General features: G+C 43.6%; 1 protein-coding gene across 1 annotated transcript; it reads left to right on the top strand.

Annotated features, from left to right (window-relative positions):
- The first annotated feature begins 647 nt into the window (after window positions 1-647).
- RSPH9 (radial spoke head component 9) lies at window positions 648-19,264 on the top strand. Its single transcript, XM_054630338.2, has 5 exons — window positions 648-934; window positions 1,112-1,274; window positions 1,999-2,128; window positions 2,675-2,827; window positions 19,004-19,264. The coding sequence occupies exons 1-5, from the start codon at window positions 708-710 to the stop codon at window positions 19,162-19,164; spliced, it is 834 nt and encodes a 277-aa protein (XP_054486313.2). The 5' UTR covers window positions 648-707; the 3' UTR covers window positions 19,165-19,264.
- The last annotated feature ends 825 nt before the right edge of the window (window positions 19,265-20,089 follow it).

Below are 20,089 nucleotides of genomic sequence, written 5' to 3' on the forward strand. Positions count from 1 at the left end.
TTCCCACTAGACCAGGTTGCTCAAAACCTTACCCAACCTTATTCAACACTGCTAATTGGGGCTTCCACAGCCTCCTTGGGCAACCTGTTCCAGTGTCTCACCATGCTCACAGTAAAGAATTTCTTCCTAATACCTAACCTAAATTTCCTTTCTTTCAGTTTGTACCTGACACTCCTTATCCTATCACTACAGTTCCAGATGAAGAGTCCCTCTCTGACTTTGCTGTTGGTAGTAGAAGGTTGCTGTAAAATCTTCTCCAAGCTGAAGAGTCCAAACTTTCTCAGCCTGTCTTCTTCGGGAAGGTGCTTCAGTCCTCTTATCAATTTTGTGGCGCTCCTCAGGATCTCTAAGAGTGACATTGTAAACAGTGAACTTCAGAAGGGGTTATTTTTCCCTGTTGTCCATGTAAGAAATTAAGCAAATGGAGCCCTTTGATGTATCCCGGTGAAAGCGCAATACAATTGTATGCCCGCCTGATTTTGGATTTGGATTTAGGCCTCCTGAAACTGAGGAACACAGCGCAGGCAGACACCCATGGCCGCATCCCTATTGGGATACTGCTCGTCAGCGTCTCTGTGTCCCGGGCGGGGCGGGCTGAGCCCGGCACCTCCGGTGCCGCCCGCCTCGTCCGTGGCTGCGGCGGCGGAAGCGCGGGGTGACCCCGGCCGGGCGGGCCGCGGTCTCCCGGCAACGGGGACGCGGAGCCGATGGAGGCGCTGTCGCTGCCCGCGGCGCTGTCGCTGGTGGCGGGCGGCGGCGCGGGGCTCAGCCCGGAGCTGCGGGCGGCGCTGGGCGCCTCGCTGCCGCTGCTGCAGCGCGACTACCGCTTCGAGCGGGTCTGGTTCTGGGGCTGCATCCAGGGCGTGCGCGGCGCCTACTACATCGCCCAGGGGCTGGGCCCCGACCGCGCCGCGCCCCGCAGCCGCCTGTACAGGTGCGGGGCCGCCCCGGGGAGAGGGACCGGCCGGGCCGCTCTGGGGCCCTGCGAGTCGGGGGGTGCTGACCGGATCCAGGGAGGGAGTCCCGGGGAATGCCCTCACGGGCCTGGCGAAGTTGCCTCGAGCCCTGTTCTTTACCGGGCTCGACCCTGAGTCGTGTTTGTCGTTGGCAGCTTGAACTGCTTGGACTGGAGCCTCCTGACGCCAGCCACCGAGGAGATGCTGGCACTGGCTGAGGAGGTGAAGGGCCGCTTTCAGGGGGATCCTTCTTTTGAGTACAGCTTGGCTGAGATAAACCCAGAAGCTGCTGCAAGACTGGTTCAGAGTGGTAAGGAGGTAAATACAGCAAAACGTTTTCGAACTCTGTTCACTACATTTGTGCCCCTCACACTGCCCAGGTGGTGGCTTCTCCTCTCTTGTAATGAGCAGCATGAGCGTGTGGTAAGGCAAAGGATACCAAATTTCCTCTTGGTTAGAGCACAGCGCTTATAACCAAAGTTGCTTATAACCAAGTGCTTATAACACCAAGGTTGCAGTTTCAATCACTGTATGGGCTGTTCACCTAAGAGTTGAATTTGATGATTCTTATGGGTCCCTTCCAACTCAGAACATTCTGTAACTCTGTCTGTAATTCCTCGCTGTCATTGTGTAGCAACAGCTTCTTGATTGAACTCTTACTTCAGTTTTTGCTGGAGTTCAACAGGCCTCAGAAATAGTAAATATGCTTTATTATGCACAACTGGTATAGATCATCACTGCAGTTTCTGAAGTTTTAATAGTAACTCCAGGCAGCATTCTTTATAAATGAATACATAAGTCATAAGTAGGTGAATTGAGAGGGAGGGAAGAACAGATGAAGGGATGGATAGTTAGATCTCTGGTGAGTCTAAACTGTCTGCTCCTAACTGTGTTTTCTGTCCTATGTGATGAAATGTCTTTTGAGGTCCTCTTAGTGCCATTGGACTCCAAGATGATAAGCCTATTGTGTCACTCAAGTTTATTTTCAGAAATGGAAACAAGGAAAGCCCTGCCTTTAAAATTTCCCTATTTTTCTTTAAAGCCTGTGATGAAGGAGGAGGCCCGCCTCATAGCTACAATAGAACAGATAGACAGAGCAGTTGGCATCGTCCCCCGGGGGGCATTTGTGAAGACTCCTCTTGGGTCTGTGCATGAAAACAGACACTTTGAAGGTAAATTCTGATTGTCTTTATCAGGATCAACTGTACTTTGATCATAAAGGCTGTAAACTAAGATGACTTTCTCTAACTGATGTTTTGATTTCAGTTGGGTTTTTTTTCCCCTTGGATAAGACGAACAGGGAGGAGAAAATCCAATGCCACTAATGTTCAGGTGTATGAAGGTGGGAAAAGAGTCAGTAATAGTTCTGAGTCATTAAACTGAGTAATTTGTCTGTATAAGCTGTAGTTCATGGCATAGTGTTTAGCAATTGCAGAAGTAGTGAATTGTCCATTTAGATATAGGATATGACCAAATGGGCACAGAAAGTCGGTACCCATTGGTTATCTGGGGCTGCAGTCTGTATGGTCTCCAATGCAAAGCATCAGGGAGTGCTGACCCCTCTTTCTGACAAGTCTTCTGTGGAGTCTATTAGAGAAAGATTGTGATTCTGTTCTGGGCTGTGGGCATTAGAGAAACAATGTTATACTTGATAGTATAATGAGTGTTATCCTAGTTCTTTCATGTAGGTAGTAATGTTCACCAATGGCTGTTCACAGGTCTGTCTTTGGTGGAGGCAAAAAAGTTAAGTTCCTATTTCCATTTCACTGAGCCGACTGACCTGAAGAATAAAACCCTGCTGGAAAAGGCTGACCTGGACCCATCCACCGACTTTCTAAATTCTCTGGAGCATGATATCCCACAAGGCAAAGGTAGTAAAATCAACAGATGCAATGAGAGGGAGGCAGTAGGGAAGTTTGAGTAGCCTTGGAAACACAGGGGACTGATGTGGGTTACTGTAGAGGTGGTATGAGAAGCTTCTGTGACTCTGTAAAGGAACTTTATCCTTTACTAAATATTGTCGTTACTTCCTGTTTTAAGCAATTCTAAATGCTTAAAATGGAAAGATGTAAGTGTACCAGGGCTGTCACATCCTCTCAACAGGTCTGACCACACTGCCTCAGTGCCATATTCCCTCCTGACTTCTGTAAAGCCTGTGACAACTGGTGACCCTATTGGGAGAGATAACTCCACCAGTGATAGAGAGAATTTATGTGGTTTGAAGTATTTCACACCTCTTGTTCCACCCAGTATTTCTCTTCTTTATCTAAATGGGCTCTCATTAACACCAAGCTGATATCTCGAAGAGGTGAATTCAAATGTTCCTTGGATAAACTTTGTTGGAATAGTCTGCACTGTGGCAGGATTATACACCGTGAAAGCAGAGAAAGATACAGGCATACTGGATTGTATCTTCAGTTTACATCTCTGCTGTTCTGCTGGACAACTGCAAATATATTTAAAGTCTCTTCCAGGGATCCCTCTGGCAAGATGTTTCTCTTAAGAGATGGGAGCAGCTTGTTATTTGTTTCTGTCTGGCTTTGCTGATTTGCTGCAATTTTTTTGATTGGACCAAGTGTTTTCATGTCCTCTGTTTAGGGAGATTCTAGGGAAACAATTCAAACTTAGATTTTTTATTTTATTCCTGTCAAGGAGTAGTAGGATAGGATTCTAGGTGACTGTGTCAGATGGAATTGAGTGGATGGACAGTGAATTGCCAGTGTTGTAAATAGCTTTTGAGATTCTCTCTCCCTCCCTTCCTCTCTCTTCTTACCCCCTCCTCCCTATCGTCCCTTTGGCAAAAAAAGAACTGGGAATGTGAGCTCCTGCCTGAATTCTGAACATTTTTGACAGACCATAAACCGCTAAAATCTAAACCGCTCTTCAACTTACTGGGAGTGTCCTTATGCAGCCGTTTTCCAGAGATGCAGTCTGGACAGACTGCACATTTTTACATACACTGGCTCATTGAGGTGGCCCTTTTGACTCAAAGCAGAATTGCAAGAGGGATTAGATCCTAGACAGCTCCTAAGAAAATTTTAGCTGCAGTTTTGTATGGTAGTTCAGGTTTTGCTACTGTTTGCCTTCCCACTGCTCCCTCCTCTTTTTCCCTCCCTCTTCATGGTAGGGAGACACACCATGTGGTAGACATGAAGATGGTGGCTTTGTTAAAGTCTTCAAATCGAATTAGTCTTGTAGCTGTATTTTACCTGATGATAGATAGAAAGTGGGGCTCAACTGTGCCACTGTTGTGATGGTGTTCCTGTGGCAGATTGATGTCTGTGTAAGCATGAACCTTTAGCCCCTTCCTGAGTGAATGTTGCTGTTAGTGTAGATTTCAGTATCCTTGAAAAAGTTGCCTTTGAAAGACTACCTGAGTTAAAGTGCAGCTGAGTGCTTCTTAATGCAAGAGAAGATTCTTCATGGTGCCTGTGCAGCTCTGCCTGCTTTGTCCTAAATTGGGGGATAAGGTGAAGGAGGTGAGAGAGCTAAGACAGGAACTGGTTACAGGATCATCAAGGCATGTAGCCTCTCTAATTGCATTCTATCACATGCAGATAGGAGCTCTGACATTAAAGAAAGATCAACCCAGCCTCCTTTAACAAGCATTTAGTTTGCCTAAAAGTACTGGTTGCTTGTGAAAATGGGGGGGGTGGGGGGAACCAGGACAGACTCAGGCTTTCTGCTGATTTTATCAGCATGGCTTTGCCAGATTCACTCCTGGTTGTGAGATACTCAAACTCTGGTTCTCAGATTACTTTCCTTGAGCTCTGACAGTGCATGTTGGTCCTGACAGAGAAGAAAACGTAGACAGTGCTTTTTCTATTTACTGACATGTTCATAGCTCTAGCAAATCCCCTCATTTTGACCTGAAGTTTTTCTTGCCTTTCCTGGTTAGATCCTGTCTTGAACAGTTATTGTCAGAGCAGAAGCAGGAATTCTCAAATTTATTGTATCTAGAATTGTGACTGAAGCTAGATTTGTCTCTTTTCTCAATAAATACATAAGAAGTGATTTGGGAGTGAGCGACATTGGAGTGACGCTCCCAGCCTGCATTGGCTAAATTCCCCTAGCATCTTAAAAGACCTAAAGAACAGAGCTGAGAGATTAAGGGCTGATTTTAACCTGTCTAAAAGTAACAACTCTGTTGGAATAATTTTCTCTATTAATTGGAGACTTAGCATCTGTGATGGCTGTCAAGGGGGTATCTGTCATAAGATATATGGTGTGTCATTATAGGAGAGCAGAGGTGTCTTACAGAATGGAAAGTTGGAGGCAGAGAGAACATTTTATATGACAGCTGAGAGGTGGGAAGAAAGGAAGTTAAAACTGGGTTGAATAAAGGCAACAATGGTAAAAGCAGAGTTTAGTGCAAAATTGGAAAACCTGGAGTTTTGTAACAAAACTGTCTGCCATTCTTATCTTTACCAGTGATATCTGTGGTGTTTGCAGGTTCCAGATTCTGTCTGTGTGTCTATCAGGTTATCTGTGCACTTTAAAAGTTCGGAATATGTTGCTGCTCCTCCTTTAATCATTCTGTCTTTTTTTCTTTTTTTTCCTTGGTGTCTCAGCTCCCACAGACAAGCAGACAAGTGACTGGCTTAGCTTTTTTTTTTTAATGCATATTTAAAAATTTTTCTAGAGCAAAGTGGGAAATGAGAATCTTTTATCAATAGCATGAACATGGAGGGGTTGTGATACAGATCTTCTGTCACCACAGTATCAGATCATGTAATGCTTAATCCTCATCCAAATGGCCAGCTGGCCAGAACGTTGCATGCTGGGATCTGTAGGTTTTGCTGGCCATATGTCTGCATTAAAGATAAGCTTGTTTGCTCTAGTCTAAGCAGACAATCTGCTCAACTTTATGCACAATTAGACGTGGCCTTTCAGCTGCTGGCACATTGCCAGAGTTGTCCTTTCTGCTGCATGGAGCTTGGAACCCTGGACGCAGTATTTCAGGAACTAGGGCTGTGGCAGTTTTACATCTGCTTGTAAATAATGGAATGGCAAAGCAAATAGCAATAATTCCTAGCATGCCTACAGCATTTTCACTTGATGACTTAATGTTGTGAAGATATGAAATGATAGACACCTTTCAGGCATTGATAATAATGGAGGAAGTGAAAATGGAGGGGGAAGGTTGATCTCGGTGTGACCCTGGTATCAGATCAGACTGTGCCCCATTCTGCAAGGATAAAGAAAGTGGATGAGTGAAAGCCCGAGGTAGGAGTGTAGAATGGAAAGCTTGGAAGGAAGTGAGACAAGGGATGGAGAATTCAGGTCTTTGGCACTTTCAAACTGCAATTCAGAAAAGCTTGACTCTGAGGGTTTGTTACAGATTGCTGAATCAGATAACTTTGATATGGAGATAAGGGGCACCAACAGAACACTGATAAAAACTGATGTAGGCGGGGAGGTATGTCTAGATAGGAAAAGATATGAGTGGAAATAGGCTTTATATGAGAAGACTTTCTTCAAAAGTCATGACCCCCAGTTAGTGAATAGCTGCTTCTGGCTGAAAACCTATCACAGTTCACTTGTAGATTAAGAGTAGAAATTAGAATAAAAAAGACATATGAAAGGAAATGCAGAAGGTTTGGAATGATTAATGATTGATATAAATTGGAATTTATAATGAATAGAGAATGACAAAGGGAGCCAGAATAACTAGAGTAGTCCGTGACAATAGTAAGGCAGATATTTTTTTAAACTATATTGAGAAGAAAAGAAAGCATAGTAAAGGTACTGGAAACTGTCACTAAATGGTGATGGTAAAAAGACTGATAAGGATGTGGAAGGGCAGAAGAGCTCGATTTTTTTCTGTTTTCTTTTTGGAAAGAATACGGACTTGTATCAAGCAAAGACAATGAAATACTGTTTCAGACAGTTTTCAGACTGTTTGCTAAGGGAGGGTAGAGTTAAACAACATTTACTGTGGATCAAAAACATTAAAATGGCAGAGTCAGATCAGTTACTTCTGAAATCATTATCTCAGGAGATTTGCGGCATAATAACATTTAATAAATCCTGGCATTGCAGAATTATTCCCCTAAATTGAATCTTCCTTAGCAGCTGTGATTCAGAATTCAGTGAATGGGTGTTTCTGGGCGAGGTCAGAAAGGGACCAGTGCCAATATTGATATCCTTCAACTTATTTATAAATGGTCTAAAAGTAAAGGGTTGGTGGAGAGACAAATAATGACAAGGCAGGATGGATACAGACATCTGGAAAACTGGGCTTACTTAAATACAGTACATTTTGGTGTACATACCTGCAAAGTCACATGAGGCAAGTAAGGACTGAAAGTCAGAATTTGGGAATTGTATTCTAGAAACTGTGGCTCTGAAAGGAAATCCAGGCACAACCCACTGATCATCAGTACCCAGGCTGATCCTGAGACTTAAAAGGGTGACTTGATCTGCAGATACATAAACAAGGGTGTGGCAACTAGGAACAGGGGGGTGACTTTACTTTTGCATATACTGTTAGGGGAATCATAACTGGATTACTGCACATTGAAAAACTGGAAAGAATCACAAAATGATTCAAGGGCTGGTGAGAGACATAAACAGTTCAATCTGTTTATCTTGAGGAAAAGCCTGTGAGAATGGCTGTGTTATACTGTGTAAATACTCTGTGGAGTTTAAGTATTAAGTACTGAAGATCTATTTATTATAGCAGAGAACAGCATAACAGGAATCAGCAGCTAAAAATTATATCCAGAACTAAAATGAACAATGAGATACAATTTCTAAGAGTGAAAAGATTACCAGTTAGCAAGGGTAATGGATGAGCCTATGTCTCTTGATATCTTAACATCACACTGGATGTCTTCCTGGGAATTGTGTTTCAGTCGAATGCAAATACACGTTGATAGTCCCAGATATGCGTAAGTGACTTCAGTTTAATGGGCAGTGGTTTGTAGGAGTCCAGATTCCTGGTATGCCTGGCCATAAACTTGATGGCAGCCATGGAGGGTGATGTTCAGCTTGGACTTCTTCATTGTCAGTGACAGTAACACAAAGGTGACAATGGGTTCCAAGTGCAAGTCAGCTCATTTCGGCTGGCATTGCTTTCTGAACTATATGTGAGGGCTCAAAAGAGGGCTGAGGAGATTCCTGACTTACTGCCTGACTTATTGCTCGAGAGATTTTATAGCATCAGTCTAAATGGGTATACAATGGCAGGATGAATCAGTGAGTCTTGTCTACTTGCCATTTCAAGATGAAGGTAGGGTAGAAGAAGTGCCTAGACAGAAGATCATTCCAGCTCCTTTACCATTTGACTGTGGAGAAAGTGACAGCCACTTGGATTGTAGCATTTTCTTCACCCGAAAGTGCAGTGGTTTTGGAGCACTCCTTGTACAGCATTACGACAAAGAGATTTGTGGCCATTTCTTTGGCTGAAAACTTTGAGCAGGAGCTTTTCTGTAAGCTTGCTGAACAGTGGCCTCAGTTAGAACAGTAACCTCCTGTCATCTGAGGTTCATTAGCACAGTCTTTATCGGTTTAGGAAAAGCTGGTGCCTAATGGATCCTTGAAGATGGAGGGGCTCCCTTTCTAAGTGGGAGATAGTTTCTGTGGCTGCTCTCAAGGGCCATTTTGGTAGCCCCATCATGGCTGTCCCAAAAGTCAGGGTGCAGGAAGGAAGAAGGCCAGGAGGCACGACCCTGCTTTATCTCCATACATTAACACAGCTAATTAACTTGCTTTCGATCCCCTTCCCCCCTCCCTCCTCCCTTCTAGGCGATTAATCCCCTATCAGCCTCGGTCTCCAGCCATTTGAAGAGTCTGTGTCTGCAGAGGTATTTACAGCCCCCAGCCAGCCACCAGAGGCAAGGGCCCTTTATCAGGGCTCTAAGACAAATGGCTGCCTATCTCCCTAGTGGCCTTGCAAAATCCAGTGAAGTGCTATGCTGTGCTGGCCACCTACTTTCACCCAGCCTCCCTTCTCCACTAACATTTCACAGATGTGACCTGAGCCCTCCCCTTTCATTGCTTAACAATAAGCAGCACCTCCCTAGCTCTGTGAAAGCCGAGAGCAAGAGCACTTTACTCCTTAGCCTGCCAAGAGCCACACGGGGACAAGGCTTTTCAAGCTGTCTCACTGAAATCCAAACTAAAAGACTCATAATAAATGAGAGGGCAGTACTTGATGTTTGCAAGGACAGAAAAAGGTAGCGAAAATGTAGACTGAAATACTTAGCATGGCTCACAGCTATCCTCATTCCACGTTAGGAGATGTGATCCTTAGGCTTGGTGAATGTGTGAAACTGAGCTACAGAATCCCATGGAGTTACCTGACATTAATACAAGTAGTTTTGACAAGCTTTAAAATACAGCGTTAGAGAATGAGAAAACCAGATGAGTGTGCATCAGAACAGTAGGATTTCTGATCTGAAAATCGAACCCAGTAGCTGGCTTAGTGGATTGTTAGTAAAAGCATTGGTACCTGAATTTCTCTGTTCAAACTGAAGTCAGCCATCCCTTGAAATAATTCCAGGATGATTCTAGCTGCTGCCTTCCAGCAGGGTGCACTATGGTGCCAGCATTGTCAGTGCTGAGCACAGAAAAGGAAACCACGAAAAAGTAAAATGAGAAAGAAAATCACCAAGAGCATCAAATCAAGGAAGAGGTATGTCCTGAGTTTCCAGACTGTGTGTGGCATACTGGCCTCCTAAACTGTAGGTATAGAGAAGATATTCTCTCCCTTTCAAGCTTAGCCAGTTTCTGGAATGGTCACTAAGCTTTTCTATGGCTTTCTCAGCATCCTTAGAGATCCCATGCATGTGAATGGACATACACAATATATGTCTCCTACATTCTTCAAAAGTAGGGTCACTCTTAATTTTTACCAGTGATATGTAGAGGCTGTTAAGGCCATTCCTGCAGTGACCCAAGAAAGTTGCCTGGGAGCAAGACAAGATGCCATCCCTCCTACAAGCTGGGTTGCTGCCAGCTCAGGAGTTCAAGATCAGACTGGAACCTCTCATGTGGCAGCATGGTAGGAGGACTCCTGGGCCAGCTAGTATTAGAGCTTCTGACTGGCTGATCATGGTCTGCTTTGATTACTGGAAAGGAGCTGTTTTCCTTGGGCTTTGTGTCTATGGGCAATAAAGCAGCATATTCACTGCTTTTGGGTCCTGAGTCTGTATCACCTCAGGCTCTTGTTTAGTCAGACCTTGGATGAGTTTATACTGGAACAGGGCTGCCCATCAACTGAAAGCTGTGGTGGAGTCCTTCACCCTCCAGACTGCTGTAGGGAAAGAATGAGGACAGAAGCAGAGTTTTCATAGTAACTTTCCAGGGTTGAAAAGGGTTTTATTTAAAGGTTTTTTTTTCCTCCTCAGTGAAAGAAATCATGACCCACCCTGTCTCCATTTAAGCTTCTGGTTCCTTGGACACGAAAAGGAGATGAACTTCTTGCTAAAATGATGGGAAATGCTGCTAAAACCTTATAGAACCAGAAGCTGCAGGTTTATCACCACATCAGTCTGCCTTGGCCTAACCTTTTCTCTAGGGAATGATGAAAAATTACTTGTGGGGGAAATCCTAGGACAGTTTGTGTGTCACTGAAGTCAGAACGAGGTCAGCTTTTGCTAGGAGGGATGTGTTTCTGAAGGGGATCCAAGGAGTGGCAGCTCCTGCCTGTGCAGTCATTGGCATTGGTGCCAGCCCTGTGTACAGCTTTGCTTTGCTGTTTGCTGCCCATTTGGCCACAGGGCTTTTGAAAGGAAGAAGCCACATAGCATCATCTTGTTTTACTGTACACAAATATCATATCGATTGAAAATCTGCATGCTGAAGGGGTGTGTGGCAGTGTGTAAAGGGAAAAGGACAAGTGACAGTTCATCTTTGGGTATATTTGTACAGCAGTTATGCTGAGCAGAAATAGCTAGGCTATCCCAGGCATTAAAAAATGCTTAGCCTTTAGTGTTCAAAATTAGCACTGCACTGTGCTATGTGTGACATTATAATAATGTCAGTGTCAGAATAATGCTCAGTGTGACATTATTCTCAGAAACTGGTAAACTCTTTGGGTAATTTGGTCCAGAATTCGTATCTAGTTTAGTACAAAAACATCAACAGTTTATAATCCGTGCCATCTGTTCCTCATCCCAAGCTCTTTTAACTAGCCTTGCTAATTTGATGATGAGGTAAGAATTACAACTGGGGGACTGAGAGGGCTTGTGGACTTGCCCCTCCTGCAGGAAAGCGAACTGGATGTGCTCTAAGCATTTGGTGGGTTTTGAATCCCAGCATCGACTCCTTTGTGTTTTCTCAGAATTCAGAGATCAATGTGAGGTTCTTTGCCCCTAATCCAGCCCCTGTTCATCATTATCACCTCCTCAAAGTGGCCAGTGCTTTGTTACCAGGAGAGGAAAAATCTTACAAGGTGGCCATAATCTCCTCTGAGAGTCAGACAGATATTCTCCCGTGGGTAAGAAAGTGACAGTGACCAAAAGCTCTAGGGGAAGCAGGCTAGAACAAAGCTGCCCATTGCATCCTTTCATCAAACTGTTAATCTTTCTTTCAAAGACATCACATTTGTTTGGTGACAAAAGCCCCAAAGAAGCTGAATTGAGCCTGAAATCCTGTAGCAAGATTTAGAGGAAGCGTTTTTCATTCAGAGCAGGGAGGGGCGAGAGACTCCTTTTTCTTCCCACCAGCCAATGGGCTCAGAGAAACCCACGAAGGTGACGGATTAATGCAGGGGCTCCCCAGGTAGATGCTACGTGACTCCTGGCACGCTCCAAAAACGTTTCCACAGCGACCAGCTGAACAAGAAATATGGAGTGTGATGAGACCCAGCATAAACTTGTTCTTTGGAAGGAGCTGATTTGCCGCTCTGAAAGATTTCTAAATTTACTACAGAAAAACCAAGATTCAGTGATTTGTACTGTAATTGTCAGAATACAAATAGCATGGATTTTAATCAGTTTTTCCTACTCCTTATAAGTTTTGATTTCATATGGTCTTGCTGTTTCCTCTAGTGCACAGCCCTATTCCAAGTCTTTATTCTAATGCTTTCTGTGCAGTCTATGTCTTTCTCTTAATTAGAATCTTTTTGTTTTGTTTTGATTTGTTTTATCAGGTGGATTTAGGACTAAAGGGCAAACTAACAGGGCTATAAGGGAGGCTCTAATTTGATGTGTATTACTTCAGTGCTAGCTTTTTCAGTCCTTCCCATCCTCTGGTGCTCATTTATTTCTGTGTATTGTCCCTTTTTTTGTGTTGGCATTACTGGCTGTGCAGATTCCAGCTGGAAAAATAATGTTATTTCTCTCTAGTATATTTTTCAGCCAGATTATTTTTCCTACCTGACTCACCAAGCAGTAAATAAACACTTTTGTGGTCTCTATGATGGAAGAATGATGAGGGTGGGAATAAGGGCAGAGGTTGCTTCAGCTGGATTAAGCAGCACTGTTGTCAGATGTCTAAATATCATTTAGGCCTGAATTTCATTTTTACTTGGAGGTACCTGAATACCGTGTATCTGGGACAGCACTGCAATCCCTGGGTCTTGTCAGCAGGAAACAGGTTCTTCATGTGTAAATAAAAGGCCTGGGCCTGTTGAAATCATTTCTACTGCAGAGGAATCCCTAGTGGAAGAGGATAATGGAGAGGAAAAGCCTCTAAAGTATGACCATTTTACTTTGGGTTTTGGGCATGGTGGTATTTGTGTGTCAAGGACATGGCAGGCATTAGGACCATGCATGAGCCACTTGGCAGCATCTGACTGTAAGCTGTGCTTTCTTGGCTCTGGAGGCTTTTAAAAATAGTACTGAACCTGCAACCAGTCTGTGTTTTTATTTAATTATTATTAAATAGTTATATGGGGAATTGGAAATATTGACAGCAGTGTTAACATATGGGGTGCAGGTGGTGTGTCAAGCAAATGGAAGAGATTTAGTTTGCAGCCAGTAAGTGGCACGAAGGAGTTTGGGCCCCACACAGGACTGTTTGGATGTGTCCTTATGGCTGGTAGGCTGTGCGTGAAATGTCGGTGTGGCACAATTTATTGAGAGCCAAAGCACGGTGACCTTTCCTTACAGCTGCTCTGGTTTGCAATTTGTCTTTGTTCCCTACAGACAACAAATTAGAAGTAGGAAGCTCTTCCCCATGTAGGATTTTCTGTTGGAGTGAAATGGCAGCTAAATCCCATGGGTGTAGTGAGGCTTTGTCAGCTCTAAGTGCTTGGGGTCATGCAGCCAAGCAGCGGCTGCTTTTGCAGAGGGAAATGGTTATGTTGTCCCTCTCCGGGTGTTAATATTTGTCCTGTGACTCCATACTTCACTCTCACTCAGGACTAACTGCAGCAATAGACGTTCTAACCTGCTCTTGTGGCAGCACGATGTGTTAATGGTAAGTGCAACCACGCTGTGGCTGCTTTTCCCTTGAGACATTTCCTCTTTGAAGAAGAATTGATAATGTCACTTTTATGACCCTCTGTGAGCTTTTGCAATGTGGAGCCTCTCTATCAGGCTGTCTAGCTCTTAAAGCTGTTTCTTCTCAAGCTTGCACTGAAATGAGGCACTGCTGAATCACCTCCAAAGCAGCAGTGTTATGAGAGGTCATACTGCAAGTGGACCAGTTACAGCAGGAAAGTTCTTTTGCAAACAGCCCTCTTGGAAGGGTTTTGTTTAAAAGCTCATGTCTCACGCACCCTCTTGCTTCTGTGGATTACAAGATTCAGCCCATAGCTGAGGCAGACATGGGGGATGAGACAGGGATTTCTATTGGCGACTGGAAAGGAAGAAGAAGCTGAGAAGGAGGTTGACTTTTGAAATTCAGCCCTGGTGTTCTGGCAGCTGTTGAAGGGCCATAAAAAAGGCAGTGGTTTAACACAGGGTGAGCATCAGGATCTTCAAAGCACTTTCTTGTTTGGGAAAGATGTAAGGAACTCCTCAGAATTCCTGCCTGTGTTTGGAGGGGTGGAGGCTGCAGCCTGATCCAAAGTGGGATAGGAAGCTCCAGATCTTCATCCAGCGGATACTTTTCCCATGCTCTTTCCTCCCACACAGCAGCTCCCTCCCTTCCCTTCTGGAGCAGCAACAGGCAATACTTTCAGCACAGAAAGCCTGCTTGGCTTTCTTAAGTTTGCTGGGTGCAGCCTAAATATTAACTTGCTCTTTTAAGAAATGTATTTTGAACTTTGGGAACCTCACCAGAGCAGTGTTACTGGTAGGAATCTCTTGTGTGAGAGCAATGAGCAGTTCCCTGCACCTCAGTGAGCTTTACATGATGTGTGCAGTTAACTCTGCTGCCTGATTTAGAGACAGACACATGGAGATGCAAGTTAAAATCGGTATTTAAGTCTAGGAAATCCAACCTTAGCTTGCTGTCTCCTAGTTTTAGTTGTATTTTCTCCAATGAAAATAATATTATTTTAAAATCTTTTTTCTTGACAACTTTTATCTAGGAATCTTGGTGTACCTTACAGACTGATGGTTTGAGCTTCCCAGTCTCTCAGTAAGAGACATATTGTCTGACACAGGGACTGCCATGGAATATGCTCAGCCAGTGATGGAAAGGATTTGAACTCAGCAGCCTAATTCTACATTTTTATAGTAATACAGATCTGAAGCTATCTATGTGATGGTTTTACCCCAACAACCATCTGTAATAGCACAGAAGTTTAAAAAACAAAAGAGAGAAAAAGAAAAAAAGAGGATGAAAGTAGCATTTAATTTTCATATTCTCATTTCTTTTTATATTGCATTATTAAATGCATTTCTAAGACTTTCTCTTAAGGAAGAAAAGGTAGTATATTTATTTTAAGCTATTATTGCATACTGTTCAATAGTTACTTTTCTATTTTTGCATACTGTTCAATAGTTACTATTTTCTGTCATAAATAGTAATTTATGACATCAATATTTCAAACTCCGACAAGAAAGGGTGGGCCCTCCCAAAAAAAAGCATATTGTTTGAGTATTGTAGTATTGTGAGGTTTGAGCTGTGACAGAAGACAACAGAACTGTTCTGTATCTTTCTGAGAGAACAACTCTTCCTCAAATACAGCTGATGTGGTGAGGTATGGGGGAAAAAAAAAGTAATGAGATAACAGGTTCTAATTTTTCTCCCTTTATGAAAAAGTCTAAAGAACCCAAAGAGGTTACAGAACTTTAGTGTAATCTCTTCTTAGAAGATATACCAGCATTGTGTATCAAATGCCGTTTTTGAATGGGTTTTGTGTATTGCAAAAGTCCAGTCTGGAAAAGTATATTGAAAAAACACCTTTGATGATCAGAATAGAAAAATGTCTAGTGATCCAGTTAGTAGAAGGTGGAAGTTGGCACTGCTGCTACCCTTTGGCTCTGCAGAATAAAGAGCAGCTCTAGGATTAATCATCATTCTGGCTGAAAACAGGATGCCAGTGAAAATGACATTACAGTTCCAGACAGCTTCTTGTAAATTTTTCCTGTTCTCAACCTATGTTGTGCTGGTCCAGGTGGGATTGCCCTTACGTAACCTGCCTGTTTTTGTTCAGGCCCTCACTTCACAGGAAGGCTTATGCAGCATCAGCAAAACTTTACTGTTCATATTTTGTGTAGAACTACGTGCAGAACGAAGGGCCAGAGAAGAGCTGGAAAGTATAACAATAATAATTAATATTCTCCAATGGTCTCACATTTATGAAATGACAAATTCAAGCTCTTTGAGAATTGGCAGCTTGGACGGGTGATAGGGAAATGTAGAAACTGTACATCACAGCCTTCAGAGATGTAAGTGAAAGTGAATGGAGCCATCTTCAATTGTATCTGTCCATTTCTGCCAGGTGTGAAGGTGCATGGGATGTTCCTTCGATCAGCAGAGTTAACTGCTGATGAATACTCTGCTGAGATTGATAAGCCTGTGTGTCACTGGGTAAATGTTTTGATCATGGATCCATGTACTCTATTGCCCCAGAGCACAGATATGGGCATTTAATTATGTTGAAACTTGATTTACTGTACCTCCTCTGTGAATTAATCCAACAAAAAGATGTCTAAATACAGATACAGTTCCTAAGAGCATTGAAAACCCTTTTCTCCCTCTTACCTTTCCCAGTTGTCATGCTCCAGGCATTTCCTTTTGTTCTGTAAAAATGGTTTGGGGCAGAGGGTTCATCTATATAGGTGAACATATATAAACAAGCTATCACATGTACCCAGGTTATTAGATGCTTCCAGTATGTTGAGAGGCATTAACAAATTAGATAATCCCTAAAGGTTTTCACCACCCAGCAAGGCAAGGCATAGTCCTATTCTTGACAGACTTGCTTCTCAGTGGACTGGTCCTAAATCAAAGACAATAAGAGTTCCTTATTGAATTATCTTTTTGTCAGAGAAACTTCATGAGAAGTTTACGGCGTGTCATCATCCCCTTCCCCAAAAACCAGTGTGTAAAGCTGCAGCAAGTACCAACAGTATTTGGAAGAAAGATTTGTAGGTCATTTATACAAATTCAAGCTGAAGAACCACATGCTGGGAGCAATCATTCAGAGAAGAAATTGAGAGTTACTTGTCACTATTACATTCAGACCTAGTTGCCTGCTACTTGTTGATCAACACTCCTACACATGGTCATGCTACTGTCACTAGCAAATGCTGGAAATTTTTAGAGACAAAGATGAAGAAACTGAAAGCTCATCCTTTGACAGCAAATGGCTGCAGTGCTTCAGTCACTGGATGATCTGCCATGTAGCATAAGTGTTCCTCATGTGGGTTTCCATGCTACCCAAGTGATGGAGTTTCTTAAGAACACACTGATCCCCTCAGTCAGGATTTGTAATCCCAGTGGCTGAACCATAACAGGCATTTTTACTCCAGGTATGAAAAAAATCCAGGCCAGTTTGTGTCCATAAGAGTGGCACTGGGGAGACTGGATCAGAGATTGGGGTTGCCTTGTATGTGAAACCACTGCTTGTGAAGATATTAGCTCATGTTGTATCTAGGACTTGTGTAAAGAATATCACAAGTGGAAAGTGGAGAGATGGCACACACCTGTATTGACTGTCTGATATTAAGTAGTCCTCTGCTTTACTGCAACCCCAGTTGTTTGTCTTTAGTGGAAATGTGGAAGAGAGTGAGTTAGAAGTAAGCTCTCCAAAGCAGAAATCTCTTGACTGTGAATGTCTGTTTTGTACTTCTGTCCAGTCTGTCAGGAAGGAGGTAGGCATTCTTGCTGTTCACTGAGTTCCACATTTGCACATGACTGAAGAGGATACTTTGAAAGGCAGCACATCAGAAATGACACAGGACTTGCATATTATAGTATAACAAACATGTGGAATTTACTGAAGGAGGAGGCAGAGGAAACAGTGGTGTCCAAGAAACTTTTGAGAAGTACAGAGATAGGAAGTGAAGAGTTAGGTAAAGGTGAGCAGCACAATTCAACACCTGGTTTTACAGGGTTCTGAACTGTATTGTTCCTTTCTGATTCTGTAGCCACCACATTAACATTTCCCCTCAACTCCCCTCCTTCCCTCAGCTACTGTAGTTTGCCATGAACTGCACGTGAGACAACATCTACTGCCAGGGAGCACACAAGAGCCCAAGGCTGCATGAACGCGGATTGCCCAGCTAGCTGCTGTCTCATGGCTGCAGGCAGGCCTGACAGCCTGTGCTTCCTTGCAGCTGCTGGAAGACCAAAGCTCCAGGAGCTGCAGTCAGCCCTTGGGCCACATCCCAGGGAGACCTGCTGTAGGAACCTGGGGTGTTAAAGCCCTTCAGCCCTTTGTTGGATGTGACTAAAATTGGCCCAGAGTCACGAGTGAGTGGGAGCGGGAGGACACGCAGCTGACAGCAATCACAGAAGCCCTTCCCCAGGCTAACCGTGACATGAGTAAGCATGAATCATAGCATAAATTGATGAGCCTAAAATTAATGAGCCTAAAATTATCTACAAAGATGAATACTGCCTAAATAGCCCAACACATTATGTGCTTTCTGCTTATTCTGGAATTGGCAGATTTTGGCTTTGGGTACAGAGAGGCTGATTGCTTGACTCTAGGCCAATGGTAGCCTGACAGTTCCAACTACATTTTTTTAATTTGGGCCTGCTCCTGTTTTTTTTAGATGGAGATTCAGGAGCACCTTTCTTCCCTACATTGTAGCTTCTAGGTATTACTGATTTGGTGCTGAAGTTGGTATTTTCTTCTCCTGGCAGCTCCTTGCCCTCCAGCACTGAATCCAAGCTGATTCTTCAGCCCCCTCCTCTGGCACAATTCCCAAGCTGTCATGTCAGATGCAAAATAAATACTCAGAGGCTCTGAGCTCCTTGTATCCAGAAGAAACTGCATTTTCACACTGGCTCTGAACCTCTTCTGTGGAGCCAAAACAAAATTAATGTGGAAACTAATCCCTTTGCCCCTACCACGCACATCCTCTTCAACGGTGGAGCCAAGAAAGACTGAAGAGAATTAACCTTTTCCATATATTTCTCAGATAGGAAATACCCTACTTTTCATTCTCTCATTTTTTTCCAGTTGCTGCATCAGAGAAACCAGTCTTCCCTGAAGGAGGAAAGCACCTTCTTTCTCTTCCCACTACTAATGCTAGAAGTTTATTTTAAGGTCAAATTTAATTCCTATGCAGGATTGCTATAGCTCATCTTGCCTCTCTACAGCTATTAGCTACATGAAGTAGGTGGCAGAGCTTGTTGGAGTAACTGCTGCCCACTCAGATAGAGCCAAGAATAGCTGCAGCCTCTCCTGAGAATCAGCTATACCAGTCTGGAGCTTGAGGGTCCCTTCCTGTGACGCATACGACATCACCACCATAGCCATGGGAATATGCTACTATGTGAACCCAGACAGACATCTGGAAACGAGGGCAGCCTGCAGTGCTGAACTGACAAAAGGAAAACAGGGCATCGACGTTTAAGTTCTCCCCAACTTCCCTCCTTTCAGGTGTCACAAACCCCAGTGCAGCCTTGTGCACTGTTAACAGGTCAGGCAGAACCTATGGCAGCCCTTCTCTCAGCTTAGGTTAACTTGCTTGCAGGAGTGCTGCCTCTTTCTCTTTTCTAGGGATTCACTTGCACATCTTCTCGCACAGGCTCCTGGAGTATCCAGCTGGAGAAGGGAGGCAGTGTGGTGGTGCTGCGGAGCCTGCTGTGGCTGGGACTCACATTCTACCATGTCCCAATGACCAAGCAATTCGGCTACGTCTACTTTGGCACTGGTGAGAAGAATCTCGATCTGCCCTTCATGCTGTGACTCTTCTGTCTGGGAGAAGGACTCAAGAACTAGAAAATATCTACCTTTTATACTTAGGAAGTTTTGTTTACTGCTTGTTCTAATAAAAATGTGAAACCTCTGCACTTTGAGCAGGATTCTTCTGTGCCTGGATGCTGGCCCTGGTTCTTTTCCTAGGACTTCACTGTATGCAATCCTCCCTGAACTCCAGATGGAATTCAAAGAATCACAGAAAATTCTGAGTTGGGAGGGACCCACAAGGCTTGTCGAGTCCAGCTCTTAAGTGAATGGCCCACATGGGGATTGAACACAACCTTGGTGTTATTAGCCCCAAGCTCTCCCTGTAATGTGTCACTGCAGATCTTATAGATAATGACAAGTGGCATTTTCTTCCCTGACAGGCAAGCTCTGGGTCAGAAATCAAACCCAGGCCATCTGTCTGATTACAAAAGCACCTTGCTTACACAAGAACTAATTTGGAAACATGAATGAATACCTGCTGTCATCTATGAATGACAAAAGCAGGGCAGAAAGCTGATGTATACTGTAAGAGATCTGTACGAAACCCTGAACTCTAGAAAGGCATACTGAAGACAGTATTTTGCTTTTCAGATGTTAAGATTTCACCAAAATTAGAGGGGTCTTTCCAGCTCATGTCACTCAACTGTAGGAAACAACCAGCAGTAGGCATCACCTGGTCTTGAAAAATGTGCTTTTTCATGTTCATCTCAAGACAATGGTTTAATCCAGTGACTTTTCTTTTAGCAAAGCTCACTGAGTAGAGCTACCTGGGCTAGAAGACAGAGTAACTTCTGTGTGTATAAGAATAAAGAAAAATATTTTCCTTTCTGAAGGGCTGTAGCTTTCAAAGCTTTATAAAACAGATACAGTCAGCCAGAGATTTTATCTCAGTATGGTTAATGAAGTCTTGGCTCTGTCTCCCAAA

This window comes from Agelaius phoeniceus, chromosome 3 (genome assembly GCF_051311805.1).
Source record: "Agelaius phoeniceus isolate bAgePho1 chromosome 3, bAgePho1.hap1, whole genome shotgun sequence".
NCBI classification, from domain to species: domain Eukaryota; kingdom Metazoa; phylum Chordata; class Aves; order Passeriformes; family Icteridae; genus Agelaius; species Agelaius phoeniceus.